Raw genomic sequence first — 27322 nt, 5'->3', positions numbered from 1 at the left:
GCATATGTCACTAGAATACATACATCAAAGCGAAACAACACTTCGGTGCTATTTTTACATCTACAAAACACACGTGCTTCCCATTCCTCATCTGCAAGTTTCAAAGCGTGCAACTGACACACATTTGTCATTTAAAATCTACAATACCAGTTACGTGCTTCGAAATGCAGCACGAAAGGCAAGTGAAAAAAAAATCGCCTTTAGTAACGTATATAACATGGATTGATTAACTGAACGGGAACCTTATCGCTCACGCATCCATTGCATTATAGGCCTTTATTTAATAATGCACGAATACAAACAAGTCGCAAAGTATGTAAGTAGAGAGACAATAAACATCTGGAAAGGTTGTACTTTTACTAAAGTAACAATGCGTATGCGAATAATATACTTTATCACATGACACCAGCGATGAGAAGGAGCTGAGTACTCTTTCAGTGGAAGATATCCCTCTAGACTCGCAATGAAGAAATGTTTGAGGGTACTTTACATAAAAATATAGTTGTTGCTTAAAAATGTCCAGGTACTTCAGCGGATATGAAGTTCACCTGTGTGCCCGGTTTCTTTCTAACCACGCCTAGAGTGCCTCGATGCGCGCGCCCCCGCTTAGAGTGGTGTCAGCTTTTGCAAGGGCAGATGCCGCCGCCTCGGCTTCGGCACCAGCGCGACCGCCATTTTGGCGCCTCCGGCCGGTAGTTCGTGCTTGGCGTGTGAGGTGTTGTTGGGCAGTGTTCATTCCCTTACAGTTTTATGCACCCATCTCCGCATCACCATGCCCGGCTGCTGCGTGCCGCAGTGCTCGAATCACTCGAGAAACGGATGGAAGTTGTACCGGTTTCCAAGAGACCCAAAAAGAAGGCTTCTTTGGACCGTTAAAATCAAACGAGACAAGTGGCAACCGACTGATACGTCGCACGTATGCAGCGTAAGTAAACATTTTTTTTTAGTGCGTCGTATTCTGACTGGTCAGCATTATTTAGGGCGCCGTTGTTTTTTATTTAGGTGCGCAATGTAAACGCAGGACAGCCAAACGTCGTGCAGGGTACTGTGCGGCGTGCTCGTGTTAAAAGATCACGCTTTAAGAAAATGCGTCAAGTACGGGGGCTTCGGAAGCCCCCGTGTCGATAACATTTCATGCTGGTTCAAGGGCCTCGAGTGTGCTACTACATTCATAGGAATTGCGACTAGTTTCAGTGCCCTTGCACGGGAAAGTGTTGCCTTGGCAGCAGCGTTGTGAAATCCTTCCCACCCCCTACCCGAGGCTGTTAATTTCGTGCACTGCGCTTCGCAGCTATTTTGCTCGCGAGACCGGCTGCCGCTGTCGTGACCGTCCGCCTCGCAGCCCGAAGACAGACTTCGTGAAATTGCCGTACTCGCTCGCCAACTCGCCCCGACAGCGTACGCGTCGACCGGTTGCTGGCGGAGTTGAGCTGAACGAAAAGTAGGCAAGAGATGGGGACGCAGGAGGTGTAGTTAAACAGATGAGAATTTATAAAGTGGAGGAGGGAGAAAATTATATGCAAGGGCAGAAAACGGGGAGTGAGTTCAGGCCGCGTGCCGGCGAGCGAGTACGGAAATCTGACGGCGCCTGACTGCTGCCGAACTTCAAGAGTACGGCACGTAGAGTTCACGTAATTCACATAAGAGGAAATTGGACGTGAAATGCGCGCATATGGCCTCGCAGGGAATTAACATAGGCTCGGGTGCGTGGTAGGGGGATTTCACAACGCTTACGAGGCCTGCCCATGTTTATTCGTGCACGCGTTGGCACTGATCGGTCGAAATTTGAACGCCTCTTGTGAAATCAAGCCGTTTGAACATAAACATGCTGTTCCTGCGAAAAACTCGTAATATTACGAGGCCGGACTTCTGCCCGTCTTGTGTGTATCGTCGTATGTATACTTGGGAATCAGGAACACTTCAGTGACGAACAAAACAAGCGCTGTTACGGAGTGTTGTCATTTTTACCTGACAAATAAATTCGATTGCATTGGGAACTTACTTGGGAATCAGGAACACTTCAGTGACGAACAAAACAAGCGCTGTTACGGAGTGTTGTCATTTTTACCTGACAAATAAATTCGATTGCATTGGGAACTTGGAGGCTTGGGTACAAAGCTTTCGATAGAACGAAATCTGTAACGCTCGCTATAAAATCAGACCTGGTCCTTTGTCGGCACAATAGACTAATATTTTATTCACATGAATTCAGGAATCCTTACAGATCTTCAGTGCGAAAATTGAAAGGGTTATTATAACAGCAGGCTGGGTCTATGATCGCGCTCACTGAAGTGGCTTACGTGAAAGCGCGCGTGAGCTCAATTAGTTTCCTTCTTTTTGTGCTTCAAAGTTGCTGCTAGTTCCTGCTGCGAATCATACTGAATGCATACATGAAATCTTGTTTATTGACAGTGACAGACATTCGTTTTTCTTCTGCCAGTGTGTTAATTTTTGATTCTGGTTTTATTTGCAGGCTCACTTTGAAGAGAACAACTATGAGCAACATCGTGCGGATGGCTGGAAGAAGTTGAAACCAAATGCCGTCCCTACTTTGTTCACATTCAAACGTAAGATTGAACTTTTTTCTTGCATTACATAAAGCAGCACCAGTTGCAAGTACTCTCTGTACCTGGGATTTCTACGAAGCTAACACCAAATAGGTCCTCATATGCTGCGTCCACATTAGTGCATAAATTCTGGAAATGCAGTCACGGACAAAGCTAGGAAATGCGAACACAAAAATGTGAACCAGACCACGCAAAATCGAAAGATACTGCTAATATTAGACGGTCAAATAATGGCACGCTATTAGTGCGTTTGGAAAGCTACATTTCCCAACTTTGTTTTTGTGATTACGTTGCATCACTTTGACTTGCATGTAAAAAAAAATTGCGATACTTGAGTGTTGTGGTTTATATTTCTTGTTTGCATTTTTTGGTCATGACTGTATATACGTCTGGATTTCAGTGTTTACAGGCATGACCCACTGCACAACAGTTTTCCGCTACTTAGCACACGGTCGTGTACTGCTAGGATGTCAGGTGCAGTGGCTATGTTATTTACAAAGGGGGAAAACGGAAACCATTATGTATACGAGATCCACGATGCACGAGCCCCCACTACAGTGCGCCTCATTACCTGTGTTGCGTTGGCGTGTTAAGCTTGAAAAAAAAAACTGCACTCTTTCCTGTCTCTCTTGTTTTTTTCTTCAAGTTTGTGCAGCAATTCAATTTTTCAAGTATGAACCAACTAGTCTGCAAAAACGTATTGCGTGTTAAGCCCTACAATCAAATAATCAATAAACTGCATAGGGAGCGAATGTCAGTTGAGCCCTCCACAACGGCGCACACGTGTAGCTCTGGCATATGAAGCTTTAATTTGAATTAGAACCATTTATTGTGGGGAGAAATTTTGAGCACAATTTAATTATGGTATTTTAAGACCTTCCCCTATCCCTTGTGGAAAGGGTGGGGGAAGGACAAGTGTCTTCCTCACGTCAATAACTAAGCCGGTATCTGCTGCATGTGTTACATTTGTAAAATTAACAAGCTAGACATGAACTGGCATTGCTTGAATATGTTCATGAATACATACATTTCTGCTTGCAGCACTGCCTAAGGAACGAAAGCCACCAAAAGAAAGAACTGTGCCTGCACCCTCCAGCAACGAGACCAACAAATCTCCTCCTGGTCTGCGTCAATATCCAGCTGCAGTTAAAACTACCCTAGAGACCCCACAAAACCACGCCGTTCCTGAATCTACACGGCAAGGAACATCGTGTTATGGGCACGACACCATGGAAGTTGACGACGCCGTTGTTGAACTGTCAGCGAACACTAGTGATGCAGATTCAAGAGAAGTTAATGCAGCGGCTGGTGAGACATCAAATTCTACTGCAGAATGAGCAGAACTGAAGAAGAAGCTTGCTGACCTTACAAGAAAGTACTCTGAACTTCAGCAACATCATGACACAGCCAAGAACACCATTAGTGGTCTCAAGAAAAAAGTGCAAAAACTTGAGACTGAGGCAACAAATATTTCGCAAAATATGAAATTTCTCAACGACGATCAAGTACGCGCTCTCTCAAGGAGCAGCAGCTTGGGGAACTCTTGGTCTCCGCACACTGTCAAGCAAGGCCTTCAAATTAAGTTTGCTTGTGGAACAACCGGATATGAAACTTTGAGAAAAATGGGATATCCTCTCCCATCCAAAAGAACGCTCGCACGGAGGATTCAAAATTTGAAGTTTCTCCCAGGCGTTCTTCACGAAGTGATAGACGTTATGAAATGCAAAGCCGAGACCATGGAGGATGTAGAAAAGGACTGCGTCCTTTTTTTGGATGAAATGGAGATAGTGCCGGGGTTTGAGCTAGATCAGGCTGAAGACGCACTTCTCGGAGGAATAACTCTTCCTCCGAAGCCTGAAGAGCCTGCGGTTCATGCTCTGGTATTTATGTTGGGCGGACTTAACCAGCGATGGAAGCAGGTGATTGCATATGAATTTACCGGAAGAAACATCGATGGCGGCTTGCTGAAAAACTATGTGTTGGAACTAGTACAGCTGTGCAGTCAAATATATCTGAGAGTTCACGCAATCACATGTGACATGGGCTCGGCAAACCGCGCAATGTGGAGGGAATTCGCCTTTTCCAGTCACAGAGATTCTTCCACGGTGTGCTCCATACCTCATCCGTGCATGGACTGGAAGGAACTTTTTTTCATTGCTGATCCGGCTCACGTCTTGAAGAACCTCAGAGGCCAGCTCTTGAGCTCAGAAGTTTTCACGTTGAGTGAGGCCACAGTTGCCAAACATGGCCTGCCTTCTTCACAAGTCAACTTGGAATATGTTCAGGCTGTGCTCGAAGAAGATTCTAAAAGAGAACTGAAGGTAGCCCCAAACTTATCCGAAATGCACACCAGCGCAGGCCACTTCACCAAAATGAAGGTTGGTGTCGCTGTACAACTTTTTCGGGAAGCTCCCCCAGCTATCAGATTCCTTATAAAGGAAGGAGTTCTTAAACAGGAAGCAGAAACAACAGCTTGGTTCATGGAGCTGATTTCAAAATGGTATGCACTGATGTCTTCGCGGCATCCAACACTGGCCCTGAGTCGGAGAAGTAGGGCTAAGTACTCCGAAGCCCTAGATACATTACACACAGCAATAGAAACCATCAGAACTATGAAAATGGGTGCCACATCCCATTGGAAACCGTCGCAAGCAGGTGTACTCATATCAACTACAGTTGTACTTCGCCTCCAAGACGTTCTTATAGGAGACGAAGGCTATGAGTTTTTTCTTACGAGCAGGCTCCTGCAGGACTGCTTAGAGAACCTCTTTTCTGTGGTGCGGCTTATGAAGCCGGTTCCCAATGCCTACGATCTCAAGTGCGCTCTGAGACTGGTGAGCGTAAGCCAATTTTTGCATACACCGAGGACGACCAGCTACGATTGATGACAGGCAGTACCTGGTGGACCTGCTATCCCAGGGGAAGGAAGCCTGCGTCGAGAAGGAAGCTCAAGAAATCGATGATTCAGAGATTTTGTTCATCGAAGGATTGTCGTCCACAGAATGCAGTATTCTCTTTTACCTAGGAGGATTTATTTTGAAGGGAATTTTGACATCTGTGAAGTGCGCAAAATGCAAAGATGCTCTCCTTGGAACTGCCAACGACGAGCATGCTTCGTTGACAGCACTGAAAGAGTACGTTTCAGATGGAGGCAACCTCATCTACCCCAGCAAGGGAGTTATGAAAGCCTTGATAGACTATGAGGAGCATTTTGCTGCCATAAACTCTTGGTGCACGGACAAAGTAGTCACGATGAAGTCGCCGCTTCGTTCACTCACCGCATACCTAAACAAGGTGCACCGCCGCAGCTTGTGTGTATGCGTGGAGCACGAGGACAGTATATACCGACTGCTCACAGAGAGGTACGCAAGAATAAGGCTGCGCATTCACCTTCGGCAGGTTCCAGTCGGCAGTTGCAATGGACATGCAAGCAAAACATGTGCCGGCGTCAACCTCTCATGAGAAATGGACACGCCAAGATAAGCTGTATGCTTAAAAGGTTTCGGCTCACGTGGGCACGCTTTTGACTCTTGCATTTTTTATTTTTAAACATTTCATTTCGTACTGCATTTGGTTTGTCTTGTATCTGACTTTGATTTTCACTAGTGGGACAACGCAGCATTAAGGCGCACAAATAAATGGCCTGTTCACTGAAATCGTGGGTGTCGTTTCATAAAGGTACACTGGTAAAGCATGTTACTCTCGGGTATGCTGCCTGCACAGTGCATGAAATGGTGAGGCAGGGGAAGGTGGTACCGAATGTCAGATAATGTGTGTGTGTGTGCGTGTGCGTGTGTGTGTGTGTGCTATATATACACACACACGCAAGTATATAAAGTACAGTGATTCCTGCCTTTGCTATTCGGCTGATTCACAAAGACCCAAATATTGCATTCCTTTCAGCAAGCGTAGTAATAAAAGTTCATGCGTCCCTCCGTCCTAACGACGACAACGGTTTAACGCGAATCTTTCTGGTGTGGGAGTTCGTGGCTCATTTCATTCAGTCTATGTCAGCCCCTGGCGCATTGTACAAGCACAGGCCACCAGTTTGTATGACGTGCGTTGTTCCATTTAACAATTAGGCAACAACAGCACTAAGAGGTGTCCAAGTTGCACCAAAAAAAAAAGCTCGCCAACGAGTACTTCTTTCCTACCATACGCGAGCACCGCAAGCGGTAATGCGCTTCGCATGCTGCCCCACTACGGCAGGAGCCGTAATGGCGGCCATCGTAGCAGACGACGCGGCTGTCCTCACCCTCAGCGGAGCGCGCGGGCATCAAGGCACCCTAACCACGCCGACATGACTGCGCCAGCGTGGGAGCAGCGCCATCCCTCGCCCAGCTGGGGGTATGCTAACTATACGCCGACCATCCCTCGGCTACTTCCATTAACTCTTATCCCTAACTGTTCCCATTCTAGGCTTCTGAAAACCTCCTGTAAGCATGCGGTAAATAGCAACAGAAATTTCTTTAGTCAGCATAAATGTCACTTCAGTCAGCATGGGCAAGCTCAAACAGAATACCTAAAAAATGTTAGTAATGCTATAAAAGTACGTAGTAAAGGGAAATTCCTCCTCTGCTCGCCCTATGTGTGCACGGCTAGAGGCATAGAGGAGCTTGGGATCAGATTACTTCTTACAGCTTTCTAAGTCGCTCATCTACTCAGTCTGCTTGGTCGCCTACATTATGAAAACTGCATCATGTCTGTATTAAGTTTGATATAACAAAACTCCAGAGCTTAATGAACATCGCCCGTATTTGATTCGTTGTCCGCAGATAACATGCCGCCTTCCCTTTCCCTTTTTATCATAATCAAGTAAACACTGTGCAGTGACGTCCGGGTGAATCGTGGCATGATTTACGGTGTAATGACGGCAGCTTACGCTCCGAGAGCCAAGATACACCAGCAGTGATGGCGAGTGACGTGCATATAGTTCACCTGGTATATAAAGTAACCACGTACTGCTGCGAATTCGACCGGTATGAGTGCTTTTAAAAATGAGCCACTGAAGTTCAAATGAATTAAGGAACACTTTATTTGCTTACCCTTGGGTCGAGTATCTGTCGACAAAAGATCCCCAGACAGGGCTGTTGCTCCGTGTTTCCCCTTCGACTATCTCGAACAACGGCGGTTCTTCTCGGACTTTGCGCATCCAGCCACGAAAATCAGCCGAAGTTGAGAGACACGTAGTCGCAAACAGCAGAAATGGTAGCAACGGCCCCCTCATGACCTAACGACGTGGCGTTTTTTGGTTGTCTGCGTAAAGGAAAATGACCCCTTCAACACCTTCAGCTAACCGCAAGAATACTTTCCTTATGATCGATTAGAATAACGGCTTAGAGCACACCGTGCAGAATTCAGCTGCTGAACAAGACCGCGCGGATTCTATCATTCGACATGGCGGCTGCATTTCTTTTGGAAGAAAATAAAAATAACACCCATGTAAATAAACCCAGGTGTAGGTTAAAATACCCACAAATACGAAATCCCCCCCCCCCCCTACGGCAGTCCACGTATATCGCAGTTTTTTGGCTTTAAAATTTAGTTTTGGAAAACACATCTACATGGCCACGTCCTTATCAAAACCTGTTGGAGTCTGCAGCCCAGGGACTCCGAGCTGGATCATGTGGAGCTTATGATGATGGAACACTAAGGCAAACGTGCCATAAGAACAGGTGAATCGTACTGTGATCTTTCGTACCACGTGAACAGCAACTCACTGGAAAAAATACATACCCAGAAGATACGCCAACGGTTCCCTACGTTGCCAGTATTCATTTTTGCGAACATCCGAAAGTGAAAGTAGTTTAGTTGGAGACTTCTTTATTCTTTATTCTTTATTCATCAGATACCCCGCAGCACCCGAAGGCCTTATAGCAGGGGGGTTACATCAATAAATGACGTACATCTCCGTTCACCGACACAATACAACTTTGTTCACACATAAATAACTGAAATACATTTTCGTTCACACACATAGTAGAATTTTGTTCACACATAATATATCTTCGTTCAGGTTACAACATGGGTTTACAGCAGTGAATAAAGTATATCTTCGTTCCCACTATGTACTTGCATTTCAGTTAGCCTGTTCCACTGTTTAATCGTTCTAGGAAAAAATGAATTGGCATACATGTTCGTTTTAGCTGGGTATTCCCGAATTTGGCAACTATGATCAAAACGTTTTGAAGTGTAATGAGGGCTGTGTAGGTATATTTTTCTATTAATTCCAGTTTTATTGTAGTGAATGCAGTAAAGAAATTTTAATCTCTGCTTCTGGCGGCGGTCAGAAAGACACTCCCATCCTAGCTCAGCCTTCATTGCAGTGCAGCTCTCCCCCCTTCCGTACCGTCCCAAGACGAACCTGGCAGCACGATTTTGTAATTGTTCCAGAGCAGCAATGAAGGTTACCTCGGCGGGGTCCCACACGACACAACCGTATTCTAATATAGGTCTGATACAAGTAGTGTATGCCATACGTTTTAAATTCACATGCGAACATCGCAGGTTTTTTTGAATGAAATTTAAAGCCTTACCAGCTTTGGCTATGAGAGTGTCAACCTGAGGCCTCCATGAACATTCAGATGATAGTATTATACCTAGGTACTTATATGTACTCTCTTGTTTCAACTGTACATTGTTCAGATGGTACTGTGACTGAAATGGTTTCATCTTTTTGGTAAATGAAATATGTACACACTTTGTTATATTCAAATTCATTTTCCATTTGGTACACCAGCTATAAATGAGCGATAAGTCTTTCTGAAGTTCTAATACATCATTGTGATCAAAACTTTTTCTGTACACAACACAGTCATCCGCAAACAACCGTATAGAAGACGAAATTCCTGCAGAGATATCATTAACATAAATTAAAAACAAAAGCGGACCCAGGACGGAGCCTTGTGGGACCCCTGAGGTAACATCGGTGTATTCGGAGCATTTTCCATTCAGTACTACGGTTTGTGTTCTTTGGGAAAGGTAACATTCGATCCATTTAAAAACAGTCTTATCAATGTTCAGGGTGGTAAGCTTAAACAGTAAGAGTGAATGTGACACCGTGTCAAACACTTTCCGAAAATCCAAGAACACACCGTCAACCTGTCCTACAGTATCTACGCCCGATATTACGTCATGATAAAATTCGACTAATTGTGTTGTCCAAGACAGCCCTCTACGAAATCCATGCTGCTCGTTGATTAGTACCTTTTGCTTGTTTAAATGAGTTATTATTTCTTTGTATAAAATATGTTCGAGGATTTTACACGGGATAGACTTAAGCGATATTGGTCTATAATTACCAACGTCTTTTTTGGACCCACCTTTATGTATCGGTACCACGTGCGCAATTTTCCAGTCATGTGGTAAGGTACCTGTCGCTAAAGATCTTTCAAAAATTGCATAAAGATACATAGAAATTAACCCCGCACAACGCTTGAGTACACGCGGAGAAATTCCATCTGGACCACTAGATTCACTCTCATCAACGTCCTTCAATAGTTTTTCAATTCCATTAACACTAAGCTCGACAGGAAGCATAGGCGAAATGCTCATAATAGTTTGACGATAATTACAGCTGTGTTTAGGTAAGAATACCGAGTGGAAAAAGTTGTTTAGACATGCAGCCTTATCCTCGTCATTCGTAATTACCGTGCCGTTATAATTTAACTCCTGTATTCCAAAGGAATCTGAGCCACACTGTTTTTGGTACTTCCAAAACATTTAAGGATTTGATTTCATTTTGTTGATCAGCTCAGTGAAGTAGTCATCTTTAGCTTTTTTATCTTTAGCTTATATTCGTGGGTAATCGACTTCAGTTTTTCAAAGTGAGCAACTGATTTGCTTTTCTTGGCATCTAATGCATGCTCCCAGAGCACTTTCTTTGTGCCTTCAAAAAATGACACGCATCGCAAGAGACCAGTGGTCACTCGAGTTCTGGGGGACAGGCCCGTAAACATGGCACGCATTAATTCTACATTCAACTTCTCTCTCTGCATTCATACTACAACGTATGAGCACCTACCGTGTAACCCTTGGGATTAAAGGCATTGAAGAGACACTCGAGTTGTTTTTATGTTTCCATGGTTTTTGTAAGAACAACCAGATGTTGATGATCTTCACTGCACACAAGTAACATTACTTCCATATTTCTAATACTAATACGGTACCGGCCTTTAAGACGAGAAGTTTTACGCCCCTATACAGCCACTTAACGTCACCATTATTGTTCATTTCACCTCTCTTGAATGTCATTGTAAATAACTGATCATAGTTATTGTTACATCATCTTTCATGGCACTCCTTGGCCTAGCATGACCTTCGAGCCACTTAATTACAAATATCATCATCATCATCTATCGTTTCACCTCCACCGTAATAAGAACGGGGTCGTAACCACGGCCTTCGGGTCAGCAGTCGAGCACCTCGTTGACTGTTCCACTGTGGCGGACTTCAAACTTCGCTACCGAAGAAATTTGTAAGGCTAAAAAATGAACTGAACAAATAAATGGGAACGCGGACAAGCACCTACTTCGAACTGTTGTTAACGTTAGAATTCAGAAATGGAAAGTATTTTTTGTAGAGAATTCTTATTTTCATCGAAACCTCTCTGGCACTCAGCCTACTTTAGTTTTGGCAAACAAACTCCACGTCCAGGCGAGAGTGCTCTGCCGCAGCTAAAATGGCTTTGATTAAGTAAATATTGAAAGCTGGTAAAGTATGTTTCTTTTTATTGATATAAAGTCAATTGCTTGTATTAAACAGTTGTAGCGCACAACAGTTCATGGTTTCTCCATTTTTTTTTTCAACAGAAAAGTTGCGCATAGCATGAGGATGTCAGAGAATTTTAATGGCCATAGCACACGTGGCGCAGGCGAATTGCGGACGCTCTGATATGCATCAGGCTAAAATAGTGGAAAAAAGTGACGAGACATGAATTGGGGCGTGTGAATAAGTACATGACCAGCAAAGTCGGCACCTAACCTCAAATGAACGGGGCGAGTACTCATTCTTTGCACATGACGTGGGATGATGATCTCTTTCTGAAGTTATAAACAGGTGCGAAAAGCTACTTCGTATATCTGCGCAAAAAGCATCGTTGCAGTGGCAGCCTCTGTGTGTTGTGATGCACATAGGAAATGTGGATATTGCGATTGTGTTGCACATAGCTCTCGTAAACAGTTGAACACCGAATGCCACTAACAAAGGTAATTGTTCTGTTGAGCAGGCGCTCTTCCTGAGTTGTTGCTTTGTTAGGGAAGATAAAAACTGCAACGCGCCTTCATTCGAATTTCATCGCTTTTCCTTTCATGGGAAATTCCTGTTTGAAGCAACATAGTGACCACCTTACGATGCATTCTCTTTCGATATCACCGTACAAACTCGCTTTTCTGCTTTCTAACACGTATGCCATAAATCACCGTTGACAAAAACATTTTAACACAATTTGCCTTAAATAATTTATTGAAAAAAATAATTACCATTTTTGTAACAAGTGGCATCAGTGTATTTATTCAGCGGTAAAGGATGTTCGCCTCGTTCTTGTACGAAAACTATTGAAGTAGCATTACTCTAATTACATGTTCTCTCTCTCACACACACACACACACACACACACACACACACACACACACACACACACACACACACACACACACGCACGCACGCACACGCACACACACACACACACACACACGCACACGCACGCACACACACACACACACACACACACACACACACACAAAGAACTTATGTCTAACGAAAAACACGCACCCTGTTTAAGTAGTGTCACCATGCATGCCAACCTCAGCAAGAGATGACGGTAGATTAGAAATACTGCGCAAAAACACTGGCAAACAACCCGAGGACAAAAAATAGCTCTTATCAAAAAGACAGTGGTTGAAATGGCTCGTCTTGTTTGCGACTCTACTAGCACACCTTCCCATGACCCCTAAAAACTAGATTATCTCTTAGTTTGAGCGTTGTCCTCTATATGACAGTTCATTTCCTCCATTTGTTATTCCACTGTGTTTGTCCTCGACCAAACGGAATTCCGACTGACTCTAGATTATGACAGCGCTAACTTGTTTATACCGACTTCTATAGTAAGGCCGCAACCATCTTCTTAATAGTGAGTGTTTTTTACAGCGAAAGCTGTTATGACATCACCACTCGGGTCTCACGCAGCACCGTAGTTGTTTGTCGCCGCCGCCGCCACGGCCACAGGTGTCTCTAACGACATCATGTGAAATAAGCGAAAAAAAAAAAAAAAACGACAGGCCTGCGCAGAAGGCGCAGCAAAGTCACAGCGAAAGCTAGCAGAGCGGCCTTTCAGAGTCGTTCAAAACACTCATTGGGTAATTGCTCCAAGCACACTTGCTTGATACCCACTAGGGCATTTATAATAGATTTTGTTGGGTAGTAGGCCGGCATTCGTTATGCAATTTTTTTGTCATTCTTCTGAGAAGCGTGATATCTGCTAAACACATGCAAGGAATTTCGTGCCAAGTGTTCGTTCAGTGGCTGACGACGATGAGAACTTATGTCTGTAGTAGATATGGCTCTCTGCGAATTCATATATAACACAAGAAGATTACCTTGCTGAGTCAGCGACCAGCTCTCGAATTTTACTAGCCACACTACAACTTATTATTTAGCTGATACACTGCAATGATTCAACTTTCAGCAGAATTTCATATAACGATTCCACCTCAGATATTCAACAAATTCTATTATTTCTCTTCCCCCCCTTTTTTCTTTTTTTTACAATGCGCCAAATTAACTTCACGGGCAAAACACGGTAATCATATTCCCCTAGTCTAGAAAATCTATAGGTATTGACTTGCAATAACCACCGGTTTCTTGGCCAATCCCCTTTAGTGGGTGAGAGCCACAAAAGAAAGAAACAAGCAAGCAAGCAAGATATGTGCCACAGTTAAGTAGCTGAATAAAAACAAGATTTTGTATTGGGATGAAGCATTGGGCGACCCAATCGTTACGCTATTCGCTTTGTGCGACTTTATAAGTCGTATAAACGCGATTGTTTTCCCGACATCAAGATTACTTAAGGGAAGTTTGTCGACAAGTCCCCAGCCTTGGTGTGGCTAAGTGGTAGAATACTGGGCTGGCACCCAGCGGACCCGGGTTCGAGCGCCATTGTGTCATTGGTGCTAGGATTTTTTTTCTCATTTCGCGTGATGTGCTAACGGACACCGGCGGTGGCGGCGGACAACTGCGCGTGACCAGAATTGTGATCTCATAACAGCTTTTGTTGTAAAAAAAAACCTAGTGTCAGTGACACAGTGGGGTTCAAACACGGGTCCGCTGCGTGCCTGCCCAGTATTGTACCACTGCACTACGCTGGTGCTTGGCACTTGTTCGCAAACTTGCCCTAGGCAGGTTTGACAGCGGGAAAGGAATCGCGTTATCATGAGTAACAAAGCGTTTTAGAACAGCAAATGAACAACCAGACGTCTCACAATAAGAATAGCGTTACGAGTGGGTCGTCTAATCCTCCAACCCATTAGAAAACTTGTTCTTGTTCACATATTATCTGTGGCGCATACCAACTTAAGGCATAAGTCCTCATCGCTGTCAGCCCTTGCATGAACAATTGCCACAAATTTCCTCGTAATAGTTTAGCGGATACCGCGCATCTCACAAAAATAACGAAGGATAGCACAGCGAATGCCAGCCCACTACCCTAAAATTTTTATTATTATTGCCGTAGTGCCCACCCAGGAAATGTGTTTGCAGGAGTTACCCAATGAGTGTTTAGAAAAGCTCTGCAACGCCGCTCTCCTACCTTTCGCTGTGACTGCGCTGCGCCTTCCGTGCAGGCCTGGAGTTTTTTATGCCGACATAATACTCTTTTCGGGCACGTGTATCTTGTCAGGAAACTATTTTGTATAACAGAGACGTTTGGTCTTTTACGACAGTATAATGTATTGTATAATGTATTGTAGTAACATGGTAGCGGCGCACCTAATTCACAAGTCTTGTGCTAAAATAATAAAAACAAAATTACCAAACAAATTATTATTATTATAATTATTATTATTATTATTATTATTATTATTATTATTATTATTATTATTATTATTATTATTATTATTATTATTATTATTATTATTATTCACAACGAAAACCTAGCTTTCCCAGAAAAAGAGACAAAACGCCCAGATTTGCCTTTAAGCTAGCGAGGTGACCACGTTGGCTTGTACTATGACTTGTCCACCACTGATTGGTCACTGGTAAGTGACAAACCCAAAGTTGATGATTATGTCGATCAGTTTATCTTGACCAGCATGCGCAAGTTCACTTCTCAGTATACACCTAATCATTGTAGATGTCTCTTCTGGTTCTCAGCAGGACTTATAAGTGCCCTGAAGCATAAACATCTTGCACCCAGAGAATATAAACTCTCTTCATCAACTCATTTGAAGGCAGAATTCTGTCGTTTTCGTATCTTTGTAAACGCCTTTATAAACGAAATCACAGTCCATATATTTCATTTTTAGAGAAAAACGCGCATCTTACAGGCTGTATTTTGGAAGTATGTGAGCACACGGTCGAGCAAAAGTGGCGAGTCCTTCAGGATAGTGGACCCTAATGGAGCAGAAGTTCAAGCCGTTTCTGACTGTTTTGCCACGCATTTTTCATCTCTTTATGTCTCCAGCCTCTGTAGCTAGTAACGGTCGACAGGCTAAGGCAGTTGGCACAGCTTAGGCTGTGTCACTATATGAAGATTCCATTACAGAATGCATTAAGTGCTTGTAACTATCCTTTTTAACTGGCCCAGATGGTATCCCCTCTGCCATACTAAAAGCTTATGGCAGTATACTTGTACCTGTATTGACTACCATAATTAATAAGTGTCCACATGCTTCAACATTTCCTAGCATCAGGAAAACTGCTCGTTTTCCCAGTGCTTAAGTCTAGATTTTAAATTGACGTCTAGAGCTACTGCTCTATTTCCCTTCTTTGTGCCAAATCAAAAATCTTTGAGCTCGCTCTTCACAAAAAATTGTCTTTTTTTGCGAAAAGTTCATTGATTGTGAATCAGCACGAGTTCTGGATGGCCGCTTAATTGTCAATAATTTTGCCAGTTTCATTATGCAAGTTTCCACGTCTATTTCGCAGTGAGGACAGGTTGACGCTATTATTCTGTAACCTCAGCAAAGCTTTTGACGTAGTCAGCCATTTGCTGCTTGTAAATAAACTTGCAAACTTTTATGTTGATTCGTTAATTGTGAATTTCCTCCATGGCTTTCCTTTTTAATAGATCACTTGACATTAATAGCCAAACGTCCTCTTTGTATAAAGTTACTAGTGAGGTTACTCAAGGGTCGTTACTGAGACCGCTGCTTTATTTTATTTATGTTAATGATGTTTCTTCCGTCATTCGGAATTCTTCTTTCTTTTTGTATGCCGATAACATAAACATATAACAGAAAATTCATTCAGTTATCAATTATGGCTTGCTGTAATCTTAATCGTGTTCTTTTCTGAATTGTGCAGAAACAATAACTTCTTTCTAAATATTTCAATAACCAAGGTAACGAGTTTCACTCGAGTAACATCTAGTGTGCCGATTTTATATTTCGTCAATTATGTGTCGTTGTGTAAGATATGTGAGATGAATGATCTAGGCATTGTTTTTGATAGCACCTCACACTTTTCTGCTGACGCGAAGCGTGTTGCTTTGCTGGGTCTTCGCATCTTAGGCTGTGCTTGCACAATGTCTGGAGAATTCCGTTCTTTGTGCCCTTCCGAAAATTGTACACTGCACTATGTCTTCCTAAACATGAGCATACATCTGTGGTCTAGAATGGCATTTCTAATTCCATCAGCAACGCCACTGAGCGAGTCCAGAAAAAATTCCTAAACATCTACAACCATTGTTTCGCTAGAAATAACTCTGGATCTCATTCTAACGCTGCTGGATTATTAACATTGCCATCACTTTGCTGCCGGCGAAATCGCGCTGATCTGTTATTTCGTTATAAGCTTGTGCGTGGTTATGTCCTGTACTGCTCAAATGTCCTAAATTCCGAATTCAACATAAGCTCACCAAAAAGAATATACCTTTCATGTAACCGCCTGCTTCTGCGAACATTCGACTATTGGCAGGATACAATGTTTTTACAATTCTTACTTTTTGGAGCTTCATGTTTTTCACAGCTCCCAGTCATTTTTCTGCTCCGAGCTTTGCAGTGTACACATATAACCTCGTACACTGTTGACATTTTTTTTCTGTCTGTGCATAGTTGTATATGTGCAATTTTATAACGTTTCTTGTCCCTGAAATTTTATTATGAATGTATGCCGTTGTTTTTGTTTGTTTTGTACACCAGTACAAAGACCTCACGGTTGTTCCAGGGCATAATAAATAAAAGTTTGATTGATTGATTTGACTGATTATTATTTTATGTGTTAAGTCTCTCAGATATCTTGGTGTTCTCCTTTGACAGCGACCTCCCCTGAAGTGATCGTTGTCATTGTTACTTTTCACAAACTTTCATGGTTACTTTTCAATAAAACATCAATTGCACTCACAAATATGTATTAAAATCTCTATAATGCACGCTCTTGCACAGAGTATCCATTGATAAGGGATCACAGTATGCGCTTCCTGTTTTTCGTGATAACAGTGTCATGGTGACCATACCTTAAAAACCACCAGGCCTGCATCGAACGCGCAGCACAGTCACAGAGAAAGCTGAAAGACCGGCCTTTCTTGAGTACTTTTAAGCACTCTCTGGGTAGCTACTACAAGCACAGTTGTGGGGCACCCATACGCCATAAATTATCCTTATTTTTGTGTAGTAGCAAGGCATGCTTGCTTGACTCTTTACATGTGAATCGTACCAACTATGGGGGATTGGCCATTAAACGAGCGGTCAATATAGGGGAAACATTTCCACTATGCCATTCTTCAGAGAAGCATGATAGCAGCTGCACACTTGTAAGAAATTATGCGCACTTTGTTGATGCTGTGGCTGACAACTATGAAGACTTATGCCTAAGGCTTTTGTCATTGGTTGGAGAATTCGGCAACCTCGTTAAGGAACTCGCATTGTGTCCCGCCCAGATCTTTGTTGGCTCTTCTTAAACGCTTTACTACACATGTTAACGGGATTGCTTTGGTGACATGAAGCCTGCCTAGAATGAGTTTGCAACGAAGTTATGGAAACCGGTGTAGCTTAGTGGTAGAATACTGCGCTGTCACGCAGAGCGTCCAGCGTTGAATCCTAATCTGTGCTCGGCACTTTATATTTAGTTACTTTTTTTATTTCGCGCGATAGTGGTTACGGGGACCAGTCCAAGCAGCTGATAACTACGGAGCCAAAAATGGCCCTTGTTTTTATCTCATAACAGTCTTTGCTGTAGGATGGTGCCGATATGCACTCTACGATCCTTCTTCAGCAGACAATGGAAACTCATTTTGTCTACTTCGTATTCGTTTTTCAAAGTGTAGTGTTACGACACTTATAAAACTCTAGTTTAGAAAAATAATTCATTTTCTGTCGTATTCGCAATGAACACATGCTGTAGGTGGCGCGCCGTGCTATCCAAGATGGCTGCGGGAGGATGATCAACACGTGAACTCGCATAGGAAAAGATACGACGCACTGACGTACGCCCATGCCGCTTTAACCGGATGAACTCTTGATCGTCCAATGAATGTATATCGGACCAATTTACTTTACCAAACAATAGGAACTGCTAAATATTCGCTTCTTTATTTTTTGCCGAAGTGCGAAGGGCGGTGGTGTCCCGGAGTCTACCGTGCATCAACAAAGCCTTGCGTAATTCAGCGCGTGCTACAGAAAACTGCATGAACTCCAAATGACGTATGAACTGAACGACACTCCGAGATAATTTGTGCAGAGCCTGCCTAGTGGATGTGCCTCAGTAGTAGGCCCCTAGCGAGTAACGCGCCGTCGCGGCTGCACAAGACCGAATGGTTAACGTAGGGATGGTTTGCAAATGTATTACGCCAACATAATTACTTGCGCTCTGAGCATCACGCAGCTGCTTCTTCAACGGAACAAAAGCATTTACCTTCCCATTAAGTAGCGCTTGTGTCACAGCCATGATCGGACTTTACAGTTGCGCAATTCTCTGTACTGGGATGTTGCAGGTACCATCAGGGCGATCGCAAGGAGGATAGCGAAACGACTATACCCGTACGCTTTACCCAACCTTGGAATTGTGAAAATTTGTCAAACAACAACGCCGTTCAGATGGTATCGAGGAATAGCAGAAATTAGCATAGAGGCATGGACTGTAATCGTAACTGCACGTTTCAATGCTCTAATCATTTGGTTTCGCTGGTCAAGCTCGAGTGTGCTGGCGGCATGCGGCACTCCGTAATATCCAAAGTAATTGGGCTACATCCCATGCAGAAGATAAAGAACGCTTTTATTTTGAGCTTGCTGAAGGATATTATACAATAAATACAATCAAAGCGACTTACGGTCATAAAAAACACCTTAAGGCACGAGGAGACATGAAGCGCAACTCGATGCTCGTGAATTAGAAGCTAATCGTTCTACGTCACTGTCAGTATTAGAGCGGGCTATGTCCAGTAAACGTAAGTATGTGGGAGGTAAACGTAAGCATGTTGGAACCTGAACTTGGCAACGTTTAACGCTAGAACCTTATCTAGTGAAGGAAGTCTAGCTGTACTATTCGAGGAGCTAGAGGGTGTTAAATGGGATATAATAGGGCTCAGTAAGGTTAGGAGGACAGATGAGGCCTATACGGTGCTACAGAATGGGCACGTCCTTTGCTACAGGGGCTTGGCAGACAGAAGAGAACTGGGAGTGGGGTTTATAATTCACAAAAACATAGCTGGCAACATAGAGGAATACTATAGCATTAATGAAAGGGTGGTAGGTATCGTAATTAAACTGAATAAAAGATACAAGATGAAGGTAGTATAGGCTTACGCACCTACATCCAGCCATGATGACGCTTCAGTTGAAAGCTTCTATGAAGACGTGGAATCGGCAATGAGTAAGGTAAAAACACAGTGTACTATAGTGATGGGTGACTTTAATGCAAAGGTAGGGAAGAAGCAGGCTGGAGACCAGGCAGTAGGAGATTATGGCATCGGTATTAGAAACGCCAGAGGAGAGCTACTATTAGAATTCGCAGAACGCAATTATTTACGGATTTTGAATACCTTCTACCGAAAACGAGAAAACCGCAAGTGGACATGGAGGAGTCCTAATGGCGAAAATAAGAACGAAATAGACTTTATAATAAGTACACACCCTGGAATCGTGCAGGATGTGGAAGTGCTTGGCAAGGTACGATGCAGTGACCATACAATGGTACGGTCTCGAATTCGCCTAGACTTGAAAAAGGAACGACAGAAACTGATACGCAAGAAGCCAATCAATCAGCTAGCACTGAGAGGGAAAGTACAGGAATTCAGAGTGTCGCTGCAGAACAGGTACTCGGTTCTTGGTGAGGAAACCAACCTAAGCGTAGATACAATGAATGATAATCTGACGAGTATCATTACGGAGTGTGCAGTGGAAGTTGGAGGCAGGGTAGTTAGACAGGACACTGGCAAGCTTTCCCAGGAAACGAAGAACCTAATTAAGAAGCGTCAAATCATGAAAGTGTCAAGTACAACAGACAAAGTAGAACTGACAGAGCTTTCAAAGTTGATTAATAGACGTAAGGTATGCGATGTAAAAAGGCATAACATGGAGAGAATCGAACACGCTCTGAAAAACGGAGGAAGTGTCAAAGCATTGAAGAGGAAACTTGGGATAGGCAAAAGTCGGATGTATGCACTAAGGGACAAAGAAGGCAAAATAACTACCAATATGGATAGGATAGTTAAAATAGCGGAGGAGTTTTACAGAGATCTGTACAGTAGCCGAGACAACCACGACCTTAATACTATAAGAACTAGCAGTAACCCAGATTACACCCCACCAGTAATGATAGAAGAAGTCAGAAAAGCTTTGGAGAGCATGCAAAGGGGCAAAGCTGCTGGTGAGGATCAGGTAATATCAGATCTGCTGAAAGATGGAGGACAGATTGTGTTAGAAAAACTAGCCACACTGTTTACGAGGTGTCGCCTGACGGGGAGAGTACCAGATTCTTGGAAGAACGCTAACATCATCTTAATACATAAGAAAGGAGATGACAAGGAGTTGAAGAATTACAGGCCGATCAGCTTGCTTTCTGTAGTATACAAGCTATTTACAAAGGTAATTGCTAACAGAGTAAAGAAAACATTAGAATTCAATCAACCAAAGGAACAAGCAGGATTTCGAACAGGCTACTCAACAATTGATCACATTCATACTATCAATCAGGTAATAGAGAAATGCTCAGAGTATAACCAACCACTATACATAGCCTTCATAGATTACGAGAAGGCGTTTGATTCAGTAGAAATATCAGCCGTCATGCAAACACTGCGGAATCAGGGCGTAGATGAAGTATATATAAACATTCTGGAAGAAATCTACAGGGGATCAACTGCTACCATAGTGCTTCATAAAGAAAGCAACGGAATATAAATCAAGAAGGGTGTAAGGCAGGGGGACACAATTTCCCCAATGCTATTTACCGCGTGCTTACAGGAGGTTTTCAGAAGCCTAGAGTGGGAACAGTTAGGGATAAGAGTCAATGGAGAATACCTTAGTAACCTGCGCTTCGCCGATGACATTGCATTGCTGAGTGACTCGGGGGACGAATTGCAACTCATGATTACGGAGTTAGACAAGGAGAGCAGAAAGGTGGGTCTTAAAATTAATCTGCAGAAAACGAAAGTAATGTACAACAACCTCGGCAAGGAGCAGCGCTTCGAGATAGGTAATAGTGCACTTGAAGTTGTAAAAGACTATGCCTACTTAGGGCAGGTAATAACCGCAGAGCCGAACCACGAGATTGAAGTAACTAGAAGAATACGAATAGGGTGGAGCACAATTGGCAAGCACTCTCAAATTATGACAGGTATATATAATGCCACTATCCCTCGAGAGGAAGGTATATAACAGCTGTATCTTGCCGGTACTTAGCTATGGAGCAGAAACCTGGAGACTTACAAAGAGGGTTCAGCTTTAATTGAGGACGACGCAGCGAGCAATGGAAAGAAAAATGGTAGGTGTAAGCTTAAGAGACAAGAAGAGAGCAGAGTGGATTAGACAACAAACGGGGGTTAAGGATATCATAGCTGAAATCAAGAAGAAGAAATGCACATGGGCCGGGCATGTAGCGCGTAGACAGGATAACCGCTGGTCATTAAGGGTAACTGTCTGGATTCCCAGAGAAGGGAAGCGGGTTAGGGGGAGACAGAAGGTTAGGTGGGCAGATGAGATTAAGAAGTTTGCGGGTATAAATTGGCAGCAGCAAGCACAGGACCGGGTTAACTGGCGGAACATGGGAGAGGCCTTTGTTCTGCAGTGGACGTAGCCAGGCTGATGATGATGATGATGATGATGTTGATGATGATGATGTCCAGTAAAGAATATATATATATATTTGACGTCAAGACGGTTTCTTTGAACATCGCTGCTGAAAGTAAACTGAGGAATTCCCTCTGCCGAATGACTTCGATAACACAAAGAACGCGTCATTCACCACGCACAACACCAACACGGCGTGACTCGCCACGTTTATCTGGGTGCGGAGGGGAATTCGCTGTGACACCTGGCAGCGCCTTTACAATCCCTCCCAACTCCAGCCGGTGACTGCAGCCCCACGGCGAATAATTGAGCGAACTAATAAGAGCGCCCGAACGCTAGGTACTTTTCTGACGACCGTGCACTGCCACGGCACTGAAATGTGTGAATATCCCCATTTGCTTTAGTCCCTAGTGGAGCGCGGACGTCGACCATCAATGCGCATGGTTGTTTTTAAAGACGATAGTCTTTCTTAGGGCCCTTCGACGCAAAAACTTCGGTCTGTTGATCTGTCTGTACATTTGTCTGTTCGTCCACCGTTACCGTGAACCGGGTATTCGAAACAGCACCAGCCGATACCCCGAACGGCCGACCCCATCCGCAGCGTCCACCAATGTTGCTCAAGAATCAGCGTTCATATGTGTGCAATTGTTCATTAAAAAGCAATTATTGCGCATATCTGAGGCACCATAACAACACGTATATATTTTGCATGTTCGTCTTTTACTAAAAAAGGCATACATAAGTAATTCAAAGGGCCGTAGCGCTTATCACGCTGCGCTGACCATGCAACGCTTGCACGGAAACGGGGAGTGTTTTCAACTCTTTGCTAAGACGAGACGGTGTTGGCACCCACCCGTCGCCTTGCGTTCTATACCTTATCGCCTCTGAGACGGGCGCGCACACCCGTCTCAGGGCCACGCGCTTTGTTTTCCAAAAAAAAAAAACTGCCAGATGGGGCTCATGTCTCACGTGTGACGTGGCTTGATACGCTCGTTTGCCTCCGCTGCACGCTTGAGGCACTCTCACGCAGCGCCTCCGGAATATCATTCACCAATATTCTTGCGCAGAGCATCAAATAAATGTTTTGTTTACTCTCTCCACACGCAAGACTACCGTCTTCCGACGACATTTGCAGATTACATGCAGATACGGGGCCAAATTTTTTTTTGGGGGTGGGGGGGCTGTAATCAGCGCTTCCTTTGTTTTGGTGTTGTGCGGCTGTTCGTATGATTGCGATATGACTCCCTGTGAATTTGGTGACTCGTGAGTGCTGACTGATTCTAGGCCCTCCAAAGGGGGGAGATCTGGCGGCCGTGACTGTTTCTTGCAAGCGATAGCGTTGAATAACCATCGTGATTATGCTCAAGTGCTGGCTGTCTTGTGTGTATTGTGCGGTGGTTTGTCGCCCCGCCGCGGTGGTCTAGTGGCTAAGGTACTCGGCTGCTGACCCGCAGGTCGCGGGTTCAAATCCCGGCTGCGGCGGCTGCATTTCCGGTGGAGGCGGAAATGTCGTAGGCCCGTGTGCTTAGATTTGGGTGCACGTTAAAGAACCCCAGGTGGTCAAAATTTCTGGAGTCCTCCACTACGGCGTCTCTCATAATCATATGGTGGTTTTGGGACGTTAAACCCCACAAATCAATCAATAAATCAATCAATCAATCAATCAGCGGTGGTTTGTATGAAAAATTCAATTCCCTGTGAATGGGATGATATGGGAGTGTTGGCTGTTTTGAGATAGCCGTAGTGTTGAATTACTAACACCTGGCGTCGGCTGATTCATTCACAAGGGCTGGGTGTTTTATGCAGACGTTATTTCTCAATAAGATTGTGGACTCGTGGTCTCCGACGCACTGCAATGGCAATACCGTTGTCACCTAGGTTCTTTTTTGCTGTGTTGTCACTTTAAAATTGCAATTGGACTAACAGCTACACCGCACTTGATCCTGATTAGTTTGGGCCATGTAGCGGTGACTAATACCGGTGTCACTTGAGTACTTTTTATCGCGATCAAAAGTATGTCGCTGCTGCCTAATCCGGATCGAGTTCGGCGCTGACGCCGTGATTGCGATCAAAATTGTCCGTGTGACGCAGGTACAATCACACGTGCGAATACTCAAACCGTTCAGTTCTGTGCGCTCTTGTGGCCTCTACTTCTTTGGCTGCTGGTTGCGTCAGTAGATGACCATAAGAGAAAAGCAGTTTGCTGCATGTACAAAGTTACTGCATCAAAATTACTCAGGAAAGTTTAGAATAATGAGACGTCCGCAATGAAACACATGTACATGCTTGGTCTTTGTAAATCAAATATAACAAGGAATTGGAGGACTTTACATTCTTGTAGAAGTACAATCTTATTTTGAATCTTAGAAGTCGTAGATTTTTCTGTGCGTGTTTTTAAGCAAAAGTACGTGATGTGTACTTCACTATCAGATTAGCACATTTGTGCATGCTTAGCAGACATTGCACGTTCCAAGATTTTGGTGGCCATTGTTGTGTGTGCACAATAATAAGTAAGGTGAAGCTACATTTTTCTGCTCCACAATATTATAAATAATTTTGTTTCTTGAAGTTGGCACTCTTATAAAGCAATAGTTCTCGTACAGAAGATAATTTCGGCAAACTTTTTAACACTTTGTTTAGCCTTAAAAAAAGTCTAGCTTTCAAAACGTCGGCTCTAGCACCCACCCAGTGTTTACAAGTTTTCCGCGGCACTCCACTGCGCAGTTTTTACTCATAATTAATATTAAAACTGTATCTAGCAATACCTGGTCTTACGAAGTTTCTATTGTAACGAATGAAATGTTTTCATACACCAGCAAATATAAATACGTATAATGTTGGCGCCAATCCAAATTGAAAAATCTAATTTGACACCAAACATGATTTAGAGAAGTTTTTCCTAAAATGATTTGCTAAGAAAGCAGTGATTTTCTTCTAATTTTGACTACAACAGATTGGAGTATGCGCTCTGACACAATCATAGTAAAACATTTAGGTGCCCTAATTTCAGCCCTGACTTTACTTTTATGTACCTGCATGCCATGACCAAGCACACAAGAAGAATGGGTGCAGCCTTTGGCAGGGCTCTCACGTTCCTGATGGTGTGAAAATCACTTTTGATAGTTGCTTTTGTTATTTCATGCTTTGTGCAATAAAAGGCACTGATCCCTCCTGGCTTATTTCTAGCTTGGTCCACTCGCATAATGACTGCATTGATTGCCCTTGTCATTGCATATCTGTACGTCGTCATAGCCTCATGTGTGCCTGGCCGGCATCAGCCAGACAGTGTCTCTCCTGTATGTCAAGTTTGCCTTTACGGATAGTAAAGACATGCAGGTCAGGCTAGAAGTACTCTTTGCTGGGCTACTCAGTCTATGCTCATGTGCAAGCTACAAAGATATGGCTGCCATGCGGGATGAAATAATCAGAGAAGAGGTCGAGGGGTGCGCAAACTTTCGACTGTTTATCCATCATATCCTGCATCGAAAATTATAAGCACAGACAGCTGCAGCAAGCTAGACACACATTGAGCGCATACTACTTAATCACAATCTGTGAACTAGCTTGCTACCAGCGAGAGTGACAATAAAGTATCACTGACACACAGGGACGTAGCCAGGAGCTGGCACACTATGCCCGTGCCCCTAGCCCCGAAGTATTTTTTCCGTGGCGTAGAGAAAGAACAATGTTCATTACGGAAAAATGCCCACCCCCCCACCCCCCGCCATTGAAAAAACATTATATGCTACACCCCTGCTGATTCTAGATTAGTGGTGTCCCTGCTTCTATTGATAATCCGCGCCTTATCCAGGCATGGCTCGCACTTATTAGAACTGCAATGCATCGGCGAATGCGCCCCATCTTTGTCTTCTAACAAAAGTACATGTTTCTTCTCCTGCTCATTCACGTACATTCCCTCCAGGCCAGCACACGTCTTTTGCCGCAGGATAGCGTAACTTCATAAGTAACGCTGTTGGCGCATTCTGTGTACGCCGTAGCGTGCCTCTTGGTGTACCCACCTTTGTTGCTTTCATCAGATAGAATACTACTATACGTGGGAAAGCTGAGACGGCTTTCGTGGTGCAGAAAAAAAAATAATTGGCACACCATGTCTGTTAGTGACCGTTTTTAGGTTGGGTGCAACTCAGTGCATATGGGGTACGACCTTGAGTGTCAACGTTTTCCCGCTCTTGCTCTACTCCAGCATGATGTTGGTCTCCTTAGGTACACTGAAAGAGTGGCTCAGCTACAGCGATAAGGAGCATGTGAGGGAAACAGACCACCGACAACCAATTCAATTGGCTTTGAAAAGCTTTCTGCATAACATGTGAGCATGATCTTCACGTGCATAGACTCTAGGCATTGTTTAGTTATGGCCATTCTCACAGTTTTGGATAACGCCAAGTCGAGTCGTACGGAAGCAATTCTTTCGCGCACCTTGGCAAATGAAGCCAACAGGCATGACAAATCTGCAAGGTAATGTGCTAAGCTAAAAACTGTGAAAAGCCACAAGCCGGCAACTATGTGTAAGCACCAATCCTTTCTCCAGTCTGCAAAATCCTGCTTAAACATTAACAACGGTCCTCGACATTAACCGAGAACAAGTACCCCATCGAAGGATTCTGTCGAAGAAAGCGGGTGCTGCACGAGAAATTCTGAGTTTAAAATGGTTCTTCATGACAACCGAGTTTATCGGCTTTATTAAAAACTGACTAATTGTATTCTGCCAGATACCTTATTTATTCCCAGTCGTCCTGAATGAAACATCCAGCTCGTGCATCTTGGCCGTAAAGAGCACAGAAAAGGTGGTGTTTTTGCGAGTAGCAATAGACTTTTCTAGTTTTGCAAGTTCCAAGTCGTTATTTTGAGCCACTACCTTGCTTTTTCAAACTCTTGTTTTGCTCGTTAACTAGACCATGTTCCTGTAGACTGCCTCTGCTGCCTTGAAGTTGTATGAAGCTGCATTCATTGTCATGAACCCACTGAATGAAACATCCAGCTTATGCATCATGGCCATAAAGAGCACAGAAAAGGTGTTGTCTTTGCTAGCCGCAATAGACCTTTCTAGTTTTGCAAGTTCCAAGTCGTTATTTTGAGCCACTACCTTGCTTTTTAAAACTCTTGTATTGCTGGTTAACTTGACCGTGTTCCTGTAGACTGCCTCTCCTGCCTTGAAGTTGCATGAAGCTACATCCATTGCAATGAACCCACTGCCTTTATCCGCTTTAAACAGACACAAATTGTTGCTCTTAAAGAATGACACAGCGCCTGCCTTAGGACCCTTCAGAAATAAAATTTGTTTTCGCCGTGTTCTGG

The 27322-nt window shown here is 43.7% G+C and overlaps 1 protein-coding gene across 8 annotated transcripts in view; it reads right to left on the bottom strand.

The window, feature by feature from the left end:
- LOC119160840 (putative phospholipase B-like 2) overlaps nt 1-27322 on the bottom strand; it is a 181469-nt gene that overhangs the window by 130405 nt on the left and 23742 nt on the right. For 7 of the 8 annotated variants that reach the window (XR_012887707.1, XM_075880671.1, XM_075880672.1 and 4 more), the window contains one exon: nt 7613-7823. The exons of the other annotated variant lie outside the window; for it this stretch is intronic. Coding sequence is in view for 6 of the 7 variants with exons in the window: in XM_075880671.1 (XP_075736786.1) it covers nt 7613-7794 (182 nt within the window). In the remaining variant the exon portion in view is untranslated. The remainder of the gene's footprint in view (nt 1-7612; nt 7824-27322) is intronic. 8 annotated transcript variants of the gene reach the window in all.

This window comes from Rhipicephalus microplus, chromosome X, assembly GCF_043290135.1.
Source record: "Rhipicephalus microplus isolate Deutch F79 chromosome X, USDA_Rmic, whole genome shotgun sequence".
In the NCBI taxonomy this organism is placed as follows: Eukaryota; Metazoa; Arthropoda; class Arachnida; order Ixodida; family Ixodidae; genus Rhipicephalus; species Rhipicephalus microplus.
This window is presented reverse-complemented; position numbering and strand designations above follow the sequence as displayed.